Below are 19,069 nucleotides of genomic sequence, written 5' to 3'. Positions count from 1 at the left end.
GGGGATTTGGCAGAAGGCTGGCGAACGTGATCTCAGCCGAAGCCGTGGTGGCCCCGAGCGAATCAGCCTTCGGTGCGAGGGCACGCGCTGTCTCGGGCGGGATGGCGCTGGTCGTGGTGGGGGCGCGGGGATTTGAAACGGCAGGGAGGATTGGGGCGTCTCCAGCCACAAGTTGCATGCCAGCTGTCGCCGAAGATGGGTCCGATCTGCCGCAGTCCGAGGGCTGCACAGGTAGGTGCGCGCGGGCCCCCGACGAACCTCCCTTTTGCAGGCTGGTGACGCGGTCTCCCTCTGCTTTGTTGACGTGGTGACGACGGTACGTGGGTCCCTGCTGCCTGGGCCAGGCCAGCATGCCCAGTCTGGCTGGACGGGGGCCACTCTGCGGCGCCGCCACGTCAGGCCAAGAGGCCGCCATGGCCGTACCGTCTGCACGGCCTGGGCGGCGCACTCGCCATGCCGGCGCGTCGATGGCCATGCCATCTGCACGGCTGGCCGGGGCCTCGTCGGCACGTCTTCGCTTGCGGCCGCGACGGCGCGCGCGGCCTGGGGCCGGGCCTTGACCATTGCCCTGGCCGCGCCTGCTGCCCTCGCCTGCATCGTCACCTGCCGGCCCTCCGGTTGCCTGAAGATCAACCGACGCTGCCCTGATGCGCTCCGCCCTGGTAAGCTCGATGGAGACGGGGTAGGACAGGGTTCTGACGGCCGGGACTTCCGAGGGCACGCGGGCCGGGAGCTGCTCGACGATGGCCAGCACCACGGCGCGCCGGATGCCTGCGGGGTCGTGGGTGCGGCCGGACAGACGAAAGACGGCGAGATCGTCTCGCGACCGCGTGCGGGGGTGCAACCGTTCGATCCAGCAGCTCGATCCCAGCACATGTTCAGCCACGGAGAGATGCCACGCATGAGCAGGGATTCCGCGGAGCTCCAGCTCGACGCGATACCCGAGATCATCTGCGGTGGCATGTGCCAGCTTGCACCAAGGCCGCAGGGAGAGGGCAAAGCGCGGCGAGCAGAGGAGGTGCTCTCCATTGAGCCGGCGCATGGTGGCCACGGAGGAGAAGATGATGAGAAAGTCTTCTGGGTGGTGCGCGTGCACGGTGAAGTCGCCCTCGGCGAGGTCCAGCGAGCTCAGGAGCAGCTCGGCCACCTCGGCGGGAGAAACACGCGGCCGGTTGCCCGTGATGGTGGCCACCATGGCGCGGGCAAGGACGAGCTCCGCATCGTCCATCTCCGTCGTTTGCGCCATGATAACACGCGCGGGGCTATCAGCGGCCGACGGGGCAGGTGGAGCCGGGAGGAGAGCCGACGCCGGGGGAGCGGCGCGTGGCTGCACGGCGGGGGGAATCCTGGCGACCATGCCGCGAGGCGGGAGTAGCGCGGCCGCGGCCGCTTGCGCGCGCGGTTGCGGCCTGGGGGCGTCCTTGGCGTGGTGCTGCGCGGCGTCCGTGCGCGCGGGCTGTCGAGCCGCGTCGGCGGCGCGACGGCCGCCACAGGCGCGCGAGGCGTGGCCGGAGCCGAGGCAGTGGCGGCACCGGACGTCATTGGGGCAGTCGCGCACGTGGTGCCTGGGGTCGAGGCAACGGAAACAGAGGCCGGCGACCTCCTCCGGGGACGGACTGCGGCGGAGCTGCGGGGATGCCGGGCAGGACGGAGCACCACGGCACGGGCGGCGGTGGGGGTGCCTGCGACGGGGCTGCTGAAACCCGTCCGCGTCGAGCACCGGCCCACTCGTCGCGCGGCGCACCTCCGAGCGGGGGCCGAGGCGGTCCTGCACCGCGGGACGGGGAGCGGGCGCGGCGCGTCCGGGGGCTGCCGCGACGCGCCTGGGGGCGGCGGTGGCCGGCAGTCCTGTGGGGAGCGAGCGCGCGACGTCGCTGTACGATCTCGACGAGGATTCTCCCTCCGAGCTGCTCCAGTGCTCCCCGTAGGAGACGCGCTCGCCGGAGGTCTCTCGGGAGTCGGCGAGGTCGGCGGCGGCGCGGGCGGCCATCACGTGGGCCCTGAGAGGGAGGAGCAGGGCGGAGCGCTGGCGCGAGCGGTGGCGGTGGGCGGCGAGGTTAGGCTAGGCTAGGCGCGGGGGGCGGGGGCGGAGCAGGAGCGGAGCGGAGCCATTTGCCCCAGTCGCATCTTCGTATTCTGCTACTGTTTTTTCCTATTTTACTATTCTCTTTATATGTTTTGTTCGAGCATGATAGACCTGATTTGCAGAGAGATAGGTTGCACCAAGATTGTCACACCATAGACAAGGAGCTTGTTTAGTTTTCACCCCAAGTTCCTTTAGGCCTTGTTCGGTTCCTTCACATTCGAAGGGGTTTGGAGGTGATTGGGAGGGATTAAATCCCCTGCAAGTCAAATTCCACGTCAATCCCCTCCAATCCTCTCCAATCCCCTCGTGGAAGGGATTAACCGAACAAACCCTTAGCATAGATTGAACCCATATTATCTCTGTTGTAGCATTTGCCAATGCTTTATATTCTGCCTCTGTGCTTGATCTTGAGACAGTGGCCTGTTTTCTAGCACACCATGATATCAAATTAGGTTCAAAAAATACAGCAAATCCACCAGTTGACTGTCTGTCATCCAAGCATCCTGCCCAGTCAGAGTCAGAAAAGGCACTAACGAGAGTAGAGGGTGACTTGTTGAAGTTTAGACCAATGCTCAAGGTGTTTTTGACATATTTGACTATGCGTTTCGCAGCAGTAAAAGTGCACAGTTGTAGGAGCATGAAGAAACTGACAAACTTTGTTAACAACAAAGGAAATATCAGGTCTAGTAAGGGTGAGATATTGTAATGCCCCTACTAAGCTTCTGTATTTTGTGCTATCCTCTTGATTCAAGAGTGTTCCTTCCATGAGAGACAATTTTTCTGAGCTGGATAATGGAGTGGAGTAGGTGAGGGCTTACAATTTGCCAAACCAGCCTTGTTTACCAGATCAGTTGCATACTTTTCTTGAGAGAGATGAAGTCCACCCTTGTGTCTCTTCACCTCAGTTCCAAGGAAGAAGTGCAAGTCTCCAAGGTCCTTCCAAGGCAAAATCTGCACTCAAATCCTTTAAGAGCCCTCTGATTGCTTCATTTGATGAGCTTGTCACAATGATGTCATCAACATATATGAGGACAAATATGCATGTGTTGGACTTGTTGTAAATAAACAACGAGGTGTCAGATTTAGAAGGAACAAACCCAAGTGTCTGCATTTTATGACAGAGACGAGAGTACCATGCTCTTGGAGCCTGTTTCAACCCATACAAAGCTTTATCAAGCTTGCACACATAAGATGGAGTACTTTTACTTTCAAACCCAGGAGGTTGCTTCATGTACACTTCCTTTTTCAGAACACCGTGAAGAAACACGTTCTGCACATCTAGCTGCCTAAGACTCCAGCCTCTGGACATAGCAATAGACAAAACAAGACGAATAGTGGCAGCTTTTACGACTGGACTAAAAGTGTCTTCATAATCTATGCCATATCTCTGCTTAAGACCTTTTGCAACAAGCCTAACTTTATAACGATCAATGGTTCCATCAGACTTTCTTTTAATTCTGAACACCCACTTGCAATCAATCAAATTTTTACCTTGCTGTGGAGGAACCAAGTGCCATGTTTTATTTTTCTGAAGCGCCATGTATTCATCATGCATAGCTTTCTTCCATCTTTCATCACCAAGTGCTTCTTCAACCGTAGTTGGTTCACCTGGTTCACCTGTAGAACAGACCATACCATATTTGGTTATACGTTGTAATTTATGGGTTTTGTTACTCCCTTTTGCAAACGTGTGCGGCGTGGTGATGGTATAGTGAGTCTGTGGCCGTAGAGGATCCACCAGGCTGTGTATCAGGATCAGCCTCGGCTGGATTTCCTGCACCAGCCAATTGTCCAACGGCATCTGTGACAGGTGCCGAGGATCCCAGCCTTTGGACCGGCCCATCATTCTCCAATGATGGCGCGTCTGTACTGTACCCCGCACCAGGATCAGAACCGCTGGAGCAGCCTGGCAACCGCCGCTTGTAGCAGATGGGTTGGTCGTGGTAGCGTCTGTCGCCTGAGGCAACTGGACGACGCCTCGTGGCAGACGACGATGGGTGCGGCGCTGAAGTCCCACCGCAGCCGGCAGGGGACAGACTTGTGTCAGCCGCAGCGCTTGCGCCTGCACCTGGGGCTGCAGATCCCAAGGAGGATCCGATTTGCTGGCGGCGTGGTGATCCTGAGGAGGATCTGTCTCCCGGTCCGGGACACATGAAATAACGTCCGATTGGGGCGCTGTTTTCTGCAGTTTTGGCGCTGGGAATCCCTGTTTCATCAGTAATCTCATGCAAGGTATTAGCAGAATTAGTCAACAGTTGATCATCAATATTATTTCCCCCTTGAGTAATACCGGTGAGATGTGAAGGTAAAAGAAGAATTTCTTCGCGAAGGAGCGCACCAGCATTAGGATGAAGATCAGCAAAGGGAAATTTAGTTTCGTCAAAAACAACGTCGCGAGATATGTAGACACGACCTGTAGAGACGTCTAAACATTTGACACCTTTGTGTTGGGGACTGTAGCTAAGGAAGACACATTGTATAGAGCGAAACATGAGTTTGTGTTTATTGCAGGGACGAAGGTTTGGCCAGCAGGCACATCCAAAAACACGAAGAGATTTGTAGTCTGGTTTTTCATGGAGAAGCTTTTCTAAAGGAATTTCATTGTTGATGAAATGGCTAAGAAGTATATTAATGATATGAACAGCCGTGAGGAAATCTTCATCCCAGAATTTGAGAGGCATAGAGGCTCCTGCGAGAAGAGCAAGGCCGACCTCAACAATGTGCCTATGTTTCCATTCGGCAGACCCGTTTTGTTGGTGTACATGAGGGCAGGACACATGATGTGAGATGCCAAGGGTTTGGAAGAAGGAATTTAATTTCTCATGCTCTCCTCCCCAACCAGATTGGACAACAATGATCTTGCTGGCAAACTTGCGTTCAACAAGAGCTTGAAAGTTTTGGAAAACTTGAAACACATCGGATCGTCGTTTAAGAAGATAGATCCAGGTGAACTTACTAAAGTCATCAATGAAACTGACATAATAGGTGTGTCTACCAACAGAGTTAGGAGCAGGACCCCAAACGTCAGAAAAAATGAGTTGCAAGGGTTTTGTAGAAACACTAGTGGATATAGAGTATGGTAACTGATGACTCTTAGCTCTTTGACAGGAATCACAAACAGTTTCATTATACTCACCAACAAACGGGAGTTTACTTTTCCTGAGTAATCTTTCAACTAACGAAAAAGAAGCATGCCCTAGCCTATCATGCCACAGTGCTGACGAGAGCTTGACAACACCGTAGGCTTGTTTATTGAATCTTGGAGACGCCGGGATCAACGGATAGAGTCCTCGAACACATCTACCTCGATATAGGATTTTCTTCGTTGCCTGATCCTTGATCAAAAAGAAATAGGGATGAAATTCGAGGAAGACATGATTGTCAATGGCAATACGATGGACAGAAAGGAGGTTTTTAGCGGCACTAGGGACATGCATAATTCTTTTGAGATGAATTTTACGACGAGGGGTACTAAAACTTGAATGACCAACGTGAGCTATCTGCATACCTTCTCCATTGGTTGTGTGGATTTGATCTTTTCCACGATACCTTTCCTTCATGGTCACCTTCTCGAGTTCGTTGGTGATGTGGTTGCTAGCCCCGCTCTCGACATACCAGTTGGTGTCGATGCCATAGGAGCCGTCGGCCGCTGCAGCGAACTTGTCGTCCTCTTGGGAGTCCTCGTCTTCATCGTAGTGGTACCAGCAATCTTTTGCTGTGTGGCCCGGCTTACCGCAGATCTGGCAGCGCGGCATGTCACGGCGAGCTCAGCCAGAACCACCACCGCGACGGCCCGTGTTGTTGGAACATCCGCCGCCACCGCGGTTGGTCCTCCCCTTACCACGTGCAGTGCCACGAGAGCGAGAGCCACCACCGTGGCCACGAGAGGCAGCGTTTGCAGAAGACTTGAAGTTGCTGCCACCTGCACCGTGGAACCGCGCCATGCGTTGGTCGAAGTTGTTGAGCATGGAGAAGATCTCATCGAGGGAGGCGGGGCTGACACGGGCATCGAGGGCCGAGACCAGAGGTTGGTAGTCCAGGTCCAGCCCATGGAGGATGTAGGAGATGAGTTCATCATCCTGGATGGGTTTGCCGGCCGCGGCCAGCTCGTCAGCAAGGCCCCGTATGGAGGCGAAGTAGGCGGCGGCGGACTGGTTACCCTTCTGCGCATTGATGAGCGAGGTACGGATGTTGTTGACACGGCTCAACGACTGCGACGAGTACATGCTCGCCAGCGTCATCCAGAGTGCCTGCGCGGTGGTGACCTTGGTAACCGTGACGAGCACCTCTTTGGAGAGGTTGCTCAGCAGGTAGCCAAGGACCTGCTGATCCTCCCGGACCCAGATAGGGTGGAGAGGGTTGGGCTCGAAGTTCTCTTTGCCGTCTTTGTCCTTGACGACGAGATGCTTGGTCGGCTCCGGCGCGGTGCCGTCGACGTAGCCGAAGACACCGGTGCCACGCAACTGTGGCGTGATCTGTGTGCGCCATAGCACGCAATTCGTGTGGGAGAGTTTCTCAATAACCTGCCCACTGAGGCTAGGATGAGAGGCGCCGGAGGAGGAAGACATAGCTTTGGCACGATTGGAATCGAGGGTGGCTAGATGGGAAGTAGGAAGGCTCTGATTACCATGTGCGTTGGCGGAAAAGTATTACCCATCATGGGAGACAGCTGCGTGTTATATATGCGGGGGGCGAATCTGAATACGCGTACAAGATTGAGATACATCTTGGAGGAGAAGAAAGAAAGGAAGAGATAAGCTACATCGGTTAGGATCAGATCAGAGTTTAAACAACCATTGGTATATCTCTAGATCTATCTTAACCTGATATGTATCTATCTTAACCTGATATGTATTTCAGGTGTTTAACACAATGACCATGGAAGTGGATGGGAAGGATAACGCTCACTCATAGGAGAATTGTAGGTCGAGTCCTTGCCATGCGCGGTCTTCATTGGTGCGGGCGTACCACAACCATCGAAGTCGGAGTGCCAGCCCGACGCGCTCTAGGTCTCGGATCCCCAGGCCACTTGTACTCAATCGGGCGGCACACATGGGGCCAATTGACATGGCAGTGCCCGCCATTGGCCACGACGTGGCCGGCCCACAGAAAGCCTATCTGGATCTTCTCTAGTTGCTTGAGAGTTTTCTTTGGGGGGGGGGCAAATGCCAGCATTTGGTGAACCGGGATAGCGTTGAGTACCGATTTAAAGAATGTGAGTCTTCCAACCTTGTTCATGAGCCATGCCTTCAATGTCGGCAGCCTCGCAGCCACCGAGTCGACAAGTGGCTGGAGCTGAGCGGCCGTGGGGCGTCTCAACGTCAATGGAATGCCCAGGTAGGTGATGGGGAGCTCTACCACCGTGCATCCCATTTGGGTGATCATCGTGGTCGCGTCAGGGTCTCCATGCATGATGGTGGCCGAGCTCTTTGCATAGTTGACTCGTAGGCCGCTGGTGTTGCCAAACAGGGTGAGGATGCCCTTGATGGCCTCCATGTCGTCCGATGTGGCATGGCAGAATAGCATGACGTCGTCGGCGTGTAGTGAGATAACCGAGATGTTCCGTCGTGGGTGCAGCTGTCGTAGGATGCCACAATTGTGGGCGCGGCGGATGAGGCGGCCAAGGATGTCCACGACAAACACAAAGAGTTGCGGAGACACGGGTCCCCTTGGCGTAGCCCGCGTCGGTGCCATATAGGCGGCCCTGGCTCTCCATTGAGAATGATCCCGGTGCTCGAGTTGGTGAGTAAGATTGCGATCCACTCTCGAAATCGAGGCCCAAAACCGTATTGGCATCCCAAAACCGTATTGGCGGAGCACCTCAAACAAGAAGGGCCAGGATAGGGAGTCGAAAGCCCACGTTAGGTCCAGTTAAACATGACTTGCAGGGAAGCGAGCTGGTGCAGCTGCTTCATCGATTGCCTGATGAGGACGAAGTTGTATGGAGACTCCGCCCTGGGATGAATGCATTCTGGTTGCGGCTTACCAATTCTCCAAGTCTTGGGGCAAGACGCGGCGAGATCACTTTCGTGAAAACCTTGGCCACAATGTGTATGAGGCAGATCGGGCGGTAGTCACGAAGCTGGCAGGCGTCGGCGCGCTTCGGAAGCAGGGTCGGGAGGGCCTAATTTAGTTTGCTGAAACGCGGCCGCGCAGCTCAAAGAGCTGCTGGGAGGCATCAAGAAAATCCTGCCGTACTATGTCCCAACATGCCCGCAAGAACTCAGCTGTAAGCCCGTCGTGTCTAGGTGCTTTTCGGGCTGGGAGGCGTTTGACAGCGTCCCAAATCTCCTCGTGGCTGAATGGTGTGGCGAGGCCAGTCAGGTCGCATGATACAATGAGCTGCGACAAGTCCATCAAGTGGTCGCGGGGGGCAGGGGAGCCGAGCAGCTCCTCGAAGTGTGAGAAGGCTGCATGTGCCATCCCCTCCTGGTCTGTGATCACGTTGCCATCCACGGTGAGGCTGAATATGTGGTTCTTTTACCGGCAAAAAGAGCATTGCCGGTGGAAGACCATTGTGTTGGCGTCACCGTCTTTAAGGGAAGCGATTCTTGCGCGTTGCCTCGCAATGGTGCGCTCCAAGGAAACGAGCCCAAGATAGGTGATCTTAAGTTGCTTGCGCAGCCAACCTTCAGCAGGGGAGAGCACGCGGTCCTCCTGGGCCTTGTCAAAGCGTGAGATCAGCTCCCTGGAGATGACCATCTTGTCCCAGATGTTCCCTTTGGATTTGGTGCTCCAGCTCGTCAACTTGCGGGCCGTGGCTTGGAGCCGTAGCATTAGCCGACGGAAGGGGTCCGTGTCATGCACCGAGCCCCAAGTGGCGTCCGCCTTGTCGTGAAACCCATCCAATTCACCCATCCAACCTGAGCCAATAATCCTCAAAGTGGAAGCGCCGGTGTGCCGCATGCGTGGGCGAGCAGTCGAGGAGGAGGGGGCAGTGATCCGACATGACGGAGGCGAGGCAGCGCAGATGACAGCTTCCATGCGCATCCTCCCAGTCCGAGGTGCAGAGCACGCGGTCTAGGTGCACCAGGGTTGGTGGTGACTGTTCGTTCGATCACGTGAATCGTCGACCGTTGAGATATATTTCCTTCAAAGCGAGGTCATTGACGACGCGGCGAAATCTGCCCATCATGCGGCGGTGCAAGTTTCCGCAGTTCTTATCTTCATCGTGCAGTATCATGTTGAAGTCCCCGCATAACATTCAAGGCCCTGGGCAGTCTGTGTGTATGTCGCGAAGCTCCTGCAATAAGGCGATCTTGTCGGCATCTTTCTGAGGGCCGTATACCACAGAAAGCCACCAGGGCGTGCCGGAGGATGTCGGTAACTTGTCCGTGAGGGCGTTTGTGGCGAACATCGGGTCCGTGATGGTCACAGCCCGGCTCTTCCAAGCGAGCAATATGCCACCCCGGGTACCTTGTGCCGGGAGATACGTATAATCATCAAACTCATAGCCTAGCGTCTCGAGGACAACAGACGAGCAAATCAACGCCATTTTTGTTTCTTGTAGGCATACAATGGATGCGGAAGTGGTGTCCAACAGCGATCGTATGGCTGTGTGCCGAATGCGCAAGCTACAATTCTAAGGTTGTGATCCATGAACATAAGATCGACGGAGGGTGCAGCGGGTGCGGCCTATATGACGCGGCGGTCATTTCTGTACGCGTCGCAGTGGCGGTCGAGGCCTGCAAGCTTGTAGGGATCTCACGATCAACCAGGGCTGCAATGGCCGAGAGCACGGGTAATGGAATTGGTGTCGCGAACAGCCCATCGGCGTTGGTGCCTATATAAGGGAATAAAGCTAAATAACAAGGGAACTGGTTATTCTGTGTTCGATTTCCAACTAATGGTGCACCATTAGGCATACCACTGACATGAGTAGTGCTGCCCTGCCATATGAACAGGACTGGACACAGTAATTTCACTTGACTAGATACATAAACAGTTCACTAACTGTAATTGGGCTTATTACAGTCTTGTCAAGCATTGTATGCGTGTTTGCATAGAAGATCAAACTAAAAAATGCCTGACAGCTGTCTCAACTAGTCAGGCAGTCAATGATCAGAAATGTTTGGTGCCAGTTGTGCTTGAATATCTCTTAGTTCACGGGCTACTTTTCGGGTCCCTGGCTAAATGTTGTAACCTTGATACTGAAAGAAACATCGCTGGCTGAGAGGTTGTATAACTTCTGCATGATCAAGCAATAAAGGGCAGCCCCGTGCACGTTGCTCCCGCTTGTGCAGGGTCCCCCGGAAGGGTCCGACCACTTTAGGTCTTTTGTACCCTGCCTTTCCCTACATTTCTGCAAGAGGCTGTTTGCAGGACTTGAACCCGTGACCTCATGGTCACAACAGCTTTACTGCCGCGCCAAGGCTCCCCTTCTGCATGATCAAACAATAGTTCATATATACTAGAAGGGTTGTGCTGCTTTGTTGCGCTGTTGAATCTGTTAGGATTCTTAAATTTCTTTACCCACTCTATTTCAAATTATATGGTGTATTACTTTTTTGAAAAGTCAAACCTTTCTAAGTTTGATCAAATTTATAGAAAAATATATCAAATTTCATAATATCAAATCGGTGTTATTAGATTCATCATGAAATGAATTTTCATATTTTTTGTTTAATATTGTGGATGTTCATATTTTTAGCTCTGAACTTGGTCAAAATTAAAGAAGTTTGACTTTCCAAAAACTAATAACCCTTGTATATTGAAACTGATGGAGTATTTAGTTTGGCCGGTGTGGCAGACGATGGAGTGTGTTTTACGTTTATTTATAATGCAGTTATTTGGTGGGTCTTTCACGGTGTGATTCTTTGTTATCCGCTAATGAACCCATGTTTATGTGGAGATATTTTTTCATCGTTGGTTGCATATACTATATTCGTGCTATAGTATCACTAGGTGACGCTTTCGTATGGGTGATAGGAGTCTGCGAGGGGTTGACATGATTTTATATGCCAGTTGATGTTGATTGATTTGAAAAATCGTTGGCCCGATCAAAATCATAAACCAAATCCAAAATTGAATACAGTTTTAAAATTACTAAGCATAGAGAATTAAAATAATTAAATAGAAGAGCTCTTTGAGAAATTGCTGACCTGGTCAAAAATCGGGTGACCAAAGTCTAAATTGAAGCCTCAATTAATTGTGAAGATATAAAAATTTGGAAGCATAGTGTATTGTATAAAAAATTAAATGAAAGGGTTTGATAAATTGTTGACCCGTTCAAAATCGGATGACCAAATTCCAATTGAAGACCTCAATTGATTGTGAGGCCTCCAATCCTAGGGAGAGTAGTCATATAGTATATTTTGTAACAAGGGCAAGGGTGTCCCGATCTTCGATGAAAGATCGCTATCGATTTGGGTGGAGTAGACTTTTACGATCCCACTTCCAGTGTGACTGATGCTGCGCTCACCTTCATCTTCGATGAAAGTCCTGGAATATGCGCCTTCATCTCCATGTTTGATCATTCTGCAATGCTCATCAATCTTGTGCATGCTAGGCCCTTCATAGCAAATACAAACATATCTATTTAGGCAACATCATATTCTCATCAATATTAGTAGTTCTGAGAAAGGAAAGTACCTAATAATTTAATTGGCGTGCACGAGCTCTAGGGATTGGTCCTTGTTTATCTAGAACCTAACATGTGTAGTGGCAGGGTTGTGGGTGTAACAATGGTAAGAATGTCCGCGTCAATTTAATTGAGTTCTTATATAAAAGCAAATCTAATATTTGCTGCTTACCTCCCATCTCTTTGTTATGCAACAGTTATGAAATCATCCGACTATAATTGTTCCATTGGGTACAAGCTGTTACACTCTTCTCATACCATTACTTACTATAGATCTAATCTTATTTAGCCAAACATCAACTTGTAATGCAACCACTGGAGTTACAAATTATGTACCTTCAAACATTTTTTTTCACTGATTACAGATGATCACGCTTAACACTAGTCAAAGTTTTGCAGTTATTTCAACACTACATGATTGGTTAACACCACTTGCCGTTGTGTTGCAGGAGATGAACCTCTTAGCCGAAGTTGACCAACCAGGTAGCCTTATTGGCAATTATGTGGCACAACTGAATTTTCTCCTTTCACGGAAGGCGTCTGGCTTGGTCAGTCTCCAGGCACGCTTAGCAAGGTTTCAACAGCGCCTCAAAGAAGAGGAGATCCTTACCCGTAAGAAACCATCAAGATAGGTTAACCGAAAATATAAAACCATTTGGCATGTCATGAATTGCAAGGAGCCATGAGCGGGAGGTATGTTTTATTCTGATCTCCCACATGAGAACCCGGGAATGAGTAGCAAATGGAGTCGTGCAGGCTTTTGGTTTTGTGGGTTTCTCAGTTTGCTCATTTTTCTCTTTTCCTCAAAGGGTTGTTTCAAAAAATAAATAAATCCGGTGGTGGCATGATTTGTGATTCTTGCCACTTTCTTTTTGAATGAATATAGTTTAACTGGTGTTTAAAGATGAGAAAATTATACTTGTACCTTGGCAGCATAGAAACGATTGTTGTATTGCGTGTAAACAAGAAAGGTAGCATTGTGGTAAGATCTTCAGGAGTTAAGCTTGTGCATTCAACTGACCAGGTGGCTATATCAACTGAAACATGGTTTGCCGTTTGGACGGTGGATTTAGCTTGTGCATTCAACTGGCTAGTATGATTTTTTAGTTGAGTAAATTTAGTTACACTGCATGTAGATTCTCAAAACCGATGGAGTACCATAGATTTCATGTTGGAATGCTTGTTAAGGAATTTGTTGAGTACTTGAGTATTATTATCCCTTTGTAACTCAATATAAGATGTTTTTGTGTTTTTTGATCTCTCTCAAAACAGTGTGAATAGTCATTTATACCTTGCTCATTTGAATTTCGAATTTGATGTGATCCCAACTTCTTCCTTGCTACGCGCCTGCACCTCATCGGGCCTTTGCGCCTTGCCACACCTTGCACCTTGTTGTGCCCTGCACTTGCGTGGCGCCCGTGTAGAGAGGTGTGGTGGCGCCAAGTGATGTAGGGTGAAACTCTAGTTGATCATCTCGTCCTGATGTTCACGAATTGAAAGAGTGGTGTAGGGTGAAACTCTAGTGGATGATTTTGTCATGATTTTCACGAATTGAAAGGTGATTTCGAGGAGAAATGTGAAGAACATGATGGGAAAACATGAAAAAATCAAATGGGAAACACTTGACAAAGTTTACACTAAGTATTCCTCAAATCACAAGCATCAAGATTCAAGAACAACAAAGGAAATAAAGATACAAGGTAGTTCATCCAAATCTCTAGGAGAGATGGGTCTTGAATCCATGGATGGATCTTCCCATGAAGAGTCCTTGAACCCCTTAGGATCCTGTCACATGTAGGTCTTGATCTTCGTGGGAGAGATCCCACAAGGGGATGTACATGAGTTAAGCCCTAGTGTAGTTCTAATCTTAGCTAACCCTAACAATGAGGAGAAGGAGGTCTATATAAGGTGCTAGGGGTGAAGGTGTAAATTAGGTAGGGATGTAAGGCCAAGTGGCCCGTCATGTACACAGGCAGGGTCGAATGATCTGGACATCTTCCATATGATTCAGGAGTGGTCCCAAACGATTTGAATTTGCGGTGAAGTTTTGGTTGCATTTTGTTGCGGTAGCCCGATGATCCACGCGGGGGTCCAGATGGTCCTCGCATCGGCCGGATTGTTTGGGAGTGGACTTGCACTTCCTCTCGTTCCTGCTCCCGTATTCTCTTCCATGCTTCCCTCGCACATGGTGTAAGTGTAATTTGCGCTCACACTCCTCATCGTCATCCGTGAAGCTCCATCAGTACCTATGTATGCACACGAGAGGAGTGCCAAGTAGTATACCATCCTCGAAGGGGTCAAGTGAACACGTATAAAGAAGATGATTCACCTTTATGTATGTGAAGCAAATGTCACACATGCCACTTGTTAAATGGACTCTTGACTTGGCGATGTCCATAGGATGCTCTGCATCATCTCCTCCCCCTTGGGCCTTGTTTGGTTATCAGGGAATCAATCCCCTAGTGGATTCGATCAGCGCGTGGATTGGGTTGTCACCCATCCTGTCACCAATCCCTCTCGCTACTGCAGTCAATTGTCGTGGATTTCTTCCACGTGTGGAGGGCGATTCCTTTTTACACCATGGATTAGAGTGGAAGAGGGTGGATTGAGCCGTGGAACATCCATGCCCCAGCTAAACCAAACAAGCCTTTGGGCATCAACCGGGATTTATTCCCCGTTTGGGCTAATACACGTGGATCGAGATGAGGACCCTGCTGATACACGTGGATTAGGCTCAAACCAAACAAGGCATTGGGAAAGATCAGTACTTGGATCAGAAACCAAATCACCATGGGAAAAAGATAGTGTCGCAGTGTAAAAGTGGACGATCACCAAATACTCATCATCTTGAAGCTCGGAGTGGGCACTCTCAAGACAACAAACACTTTGAAAAACAAATGTGGTTAGCGTTAGTGCAAAACCAAGCATTGAAGTGGTGATTCACCTAAAAACCGTCGTCATCATGCATAGCATATAGTGTGACAAAGGGCTGTGGCACACTACAATCCTTAATTTGAGCACAATCAACGACATCATAATCATGGCCAAGAATCAATATCATGCTAAGGGGCCAATTATGCAAATGTGAGGTAGTGATGTCAATATGCATGACAAGTGAACAAGCATCTACGACAAAGTCATAGCAAACATGCACAAAGTGCTGAACAAATGATCTATGCTAGGCATAAGAATCAGTCACAACACCAAAGAGAATGAAATGTCTAAACACATGCGTCGAGTTTAATACAAACCAAACATAATATGCATATGGTGCAGTGAAGATAGTGTGACACTCAACACAATAGAAAGAGCAAATGAAGTCAAGTATGTAGCAAGCAACGATGATGCGAAGCATCCTACGGTCATCCCCATGTACACTATGACTACTCCCTAAGCCCTAAGTGCCATTGGACATAAGGTGAACTCCCTCTTAAGTGCTTCCTCCTTCAATTCACTCGAGACATGTATGCTACATCAAGTGCAGACATTGTCCCATGTACACTCCGACTACTCCCCAAACCCCAAGTGCCATTGGACATAAGATGAACTCGCTCCTAACTGCTCCCTCTTTTAATTCACTCGAGACATGTATGCTACCTCAAGTGCAAACCTTGTGTATACTCAGTTGCATCAGAGGACACCATGAAGAGCCCAAGGACCAAGGCCACGCTTTGGGCGAGAGCGAAGCAAGGAGAAGGAAGAAGAGTCAGGCGCTACAACGGTCGGATATCCGACGACAGCAAGTCCAAGTTAGATGCCAAAGAGCAGCGCGTGATGTAGCTACAACGGATGGACATCCGGCTCCGCCCGACATCCGTCCCCTGCCCGGAAATCCGTCCCAAAGACTACACAATCTACACGAATTGGGCCAACCTTCGATCGTACATCCGTCCTATCTCCCCGGACATTCGGCATCTTTTGAAGGGCCAAACATCCAGCGTCCAGCCCAGACATCCAGCTTGTGCACGCATGCACCACCGGGCCAAGGCCCATGTATCTCCCTCTCTCACCCCCATATCGCCTTGGACTATAAACTGACATTCCCCTCCTCATTTCTAGGGTTAGAATGGTTTAGCTCAAGACTAGTTGAGCATTGTTCCTTCCACTACCTCCTTTCCCATGGAGATGACCTCCATGAGAGAAGATCCCTAGTGGATGTCAAGGCCCCTTTCGAGGGAAGATACATCACGGATTCAAGACATCATCTCCCTATGGGATTTGGGATGAACTTTACCATGTATCTTACTTTCCCTTTGTTGTTCATGTACCTTTGTGGATCTTGTGTGGTGTGAGTCTAGTGGATGTGTCATTGTACTTGTTCTTGAGGGTTTCCTTTTGTGAATTGTACTCATTCTTCTCGGTGTTCTTCGTGTTCTTTGAGGTTTCCCCCTCCGATTCGTGAAAGATCAACATCTAGGGGTTCCAACCCATATCATCCTTGATCAGAGCTTTGGTTGAAACGAATTTGGAGTCCTTCCCTTCATTTTCTAGCCTAATTTTGCTTGTTTTTATCCCAAATCAAAAATCCCCACAAAAAATAACCTCACCATTTTTTGTTGGTTCTTGTGAGATTTTGTTGAATTTGATCCATGGAATTTATGTTTTGCATGTGGATCTCGTTTTCCCACCAAGAAACCCACCCCAAATTTCCTTTTCCCCATCAATTATGACCCCCGAGCTCAAGTTTTGCCCAAATCGAGTTCGTGAGTCCCGAATCGTGATCCGATTAGTCGGGTTGGACATCCAACCTCTGTTCGAAAATCCATCGCCCCCCGCTAGACATTCCGGTCCTAGAGCACCAAAAGAGAAGCGGTTCTGGACATGAATGCCCGTATTTCCGCATAACCTCCCCACCATACACTTCTACACAACCTTCCCACCATACACTTTTGCCACCTTAACCAAATTTTGTTTGAGATTTTGAGTTGTGGTTCCTGTTTCCTAAGATATTTCGTCTAACTAGGGACAGTTTAACATCGACATCGCCGCCACTCATCATCGCCTCGACCTCGACATCGACAACGACCACTTCTCATTTTGGCACCTCAATCGTAAGCAAGAATGGTAATGTGGACGACATCATTGTCCATTTCCTTGCCACTGCTTTGATCACCTCAAGCCTATTGCGTACCTTACCCATTGAGACTAGCGAGCTGAGAATCGCCGGGCCACATTACTTGTGCACCGGTAGTGATATGCCTACTCTGCATAGCTACTTTAAGTGTGCAAACATCTTGCTATCCACATTTTACCATAAGTCTCTCCCGTGCATATCGGACATACTTATCTCATATCTTGATTCGAGCACATCAAGCATACCCGCAAAGGAAGCATATCAAGTAAAGAAGAGAAGAGAAAAAAAACTTTTAAGCAAAAGAGGAAATATAAAAGAGCTTGTAAGCAATAGAAATAACAATGATCCATTTTGCATAGTACATACCCCTGGATCATACATACATAGCATATTTGGGATTGAAGACGACACGTTTACTCTTTAGGTTGGTGCACAAGCGAGTATATAATCCATTTGAGTAATCGATCTACTGTCTCACTAAAATCCATGCAACACGAGCTTTTCCTGGGTCTCATATTTTGTGCTCATTCCTTGGTTGTGCGGATCCCACTTATCTATCCGAGCGTGTGTTCCTAGTGCCACTATAGCTATTGATATATTTGCTTTGCATTGCAATTTTGTGAATCTTCCTCAACATTTTAATATCTTGATTAACAATTGCTTGAATTTTGTGCCACTTGTCCTAACCGAGCAACTCAATAAGCTTTACTTTGTAGGTGTGAGTGAACATGTCCGATACAAATTGCACTATCCTCTCAATTCACATTGAGTGAAATGGGATACATCCTCAACTTTGGGAACGATATGTTAGTATTGTTTATCTCATTTCCTACTCACCTTTTCTCGAGTTTTATGATGGCTAGGGAAAGCACATCATCTCCGTTCTTCAATGACAATGACGACGCAAACAACTACATCAACCAAAAAGTTGAGTGACTCACCATTGACATATGACAATCTGAAGCTTAGAAAAGAGACTACATCGACAACAAGTTGGCCACTCACATCGATCATCTTTGACACATGTTTGATAACTACAACTCTTATTCCCCTTCATCATCTTCAAGGCAGAGATGCTCAAGTCACACATATTCGGAGCACACATTTGATGCAAGCACAAGTTGGACACATCCTCATCTTCGAGATGACCACCATGACAACCATCACATTTGTGACCTACATTATCGTGAAGGGAAATCCTCCTCGAAGAAACATGTGTGCGAAGATGAAGAATGCCATAGAATAGAAGCTCTACACCACACTACGTTCAACATTCATTAGCATAGGAGTAAGGACAAGCTTTGGCGCCAACATCAAGGCGACCGACTACACGCATGGAGCCTTTTCCAACTTCAGAAGCACCCCAAGGAAGATGACCGAGCTTCGGAATCTACTTTCAGCCATGGAGGTGTGCGAGAGGTGACACATCACGTTGCCCTCATACAAGGAGATGGCAATAAGACGGTTGAGCATGGGACTATCCCTTCAACCAAGGTGGCGCAAGGAGTTAAGCATGGATATGTTTGCATCTACATTTTTCCAATACCCATATTGTTGGAAATATGCCCTAGAAGCAATAATAAATTGGTTATTATTATATTTTCTTTTTAATGATAATCGTTTATCATCCATGCTAGAATTGTATTGATTGGAAACTCAAATACATGTGTGGATACATAGACACCACACTGTCCCTAGTGAGCCTCTAGTTGACTAGCTCGTTAATCAAAGATGGTCAAGGTTTCCTAACCATAAACAAGTGTTGTCACTTGATAACGGGAACACATCATTAGGAGAATGATGTGATGGATAAGACCCAAACTATGAACATAACATATGATCGTGTCAGTTTATTGCTACTGTTTTTTGCATGTCAATGTATCTGTTCCTATGACCATGAGATCACGCAACTCCCGGACACCGGAGGAATACCTTGTGTGTATAAAACGTCGCAACGTAACTGGGTGACTATAAAGGTGCTCTACAAGTATCTCTGAAGGTGTTTGTTGGGTTGGCGTGAATCAAGACTGGGATTTGTCACTCCATGTGACAGAGAGGTATCTCGGGGCCCACTCGGTAATACAACATCACAATAAGCCTTGCAAGCAATGTGACTAAGGAGTTAGTCACGGGATCTTGTATTACGGAATGAGTACAGAGACTTGACGGTAACGAGATTGAACTAGGTATAGAGATGTCGACGATCGAATCTCAGGCAAGTAACATACCGATGGACAAAGGGAATAGCGTACGGGATTAACTGAATCCTTGACACAGAGGTTCAACCGATAAAGATCTTCGTAGAATATTTAGGATCCAATATGGGCAT

At 49.1% G+C, this 19,069-nt stretch overlaps 1 protein-coding gene across 1 annotated transcript in view; it reads left to right on the top strand.

Moving 5' to 3' along the window:
• Nucleotides 1–12,918, top strand: part of LOC123443592 (kinesin-like protein KIN-13A) — a 42,927-nt gene extending 30,009 nt beyond the window's left edge. Inside the window, exon 12 of the mRNA XM_045120033.1 lies at nucleotides 12,116–12,918. Within this exon, the coding sequence (XP_044975968.1) occupies nucleotides 12,116–12,298 (183 nt within the window). The 3' untranslated portion in view covers nucleotides 12,299–12,918. The remainder of the gene's footprint in view (nucleotides 1–12,115) is intronic.
• Nucleotides 12,919–19,069: the final 6,151 nt, after the last annotated feature.

Source organism: Hordeum vulgare, chromosome 3H (assembly GCF_904849725.1).
Source record: "Hordeum vulgare subsp. vulgare chromosome 3H, MorexV3_pseudomolecules_assembly, whole genome shotgun sequence".
NCBI classification, from domain to species: Eukaryota; Viridiplantae; Streptophyta; class Magnoliopsida; order Poales; family Poaceae; genus Hordeum; species Hordeum vulgare.
This window is presented reverse-complemented; position numbering and strand designations above follow the sequence as displayed.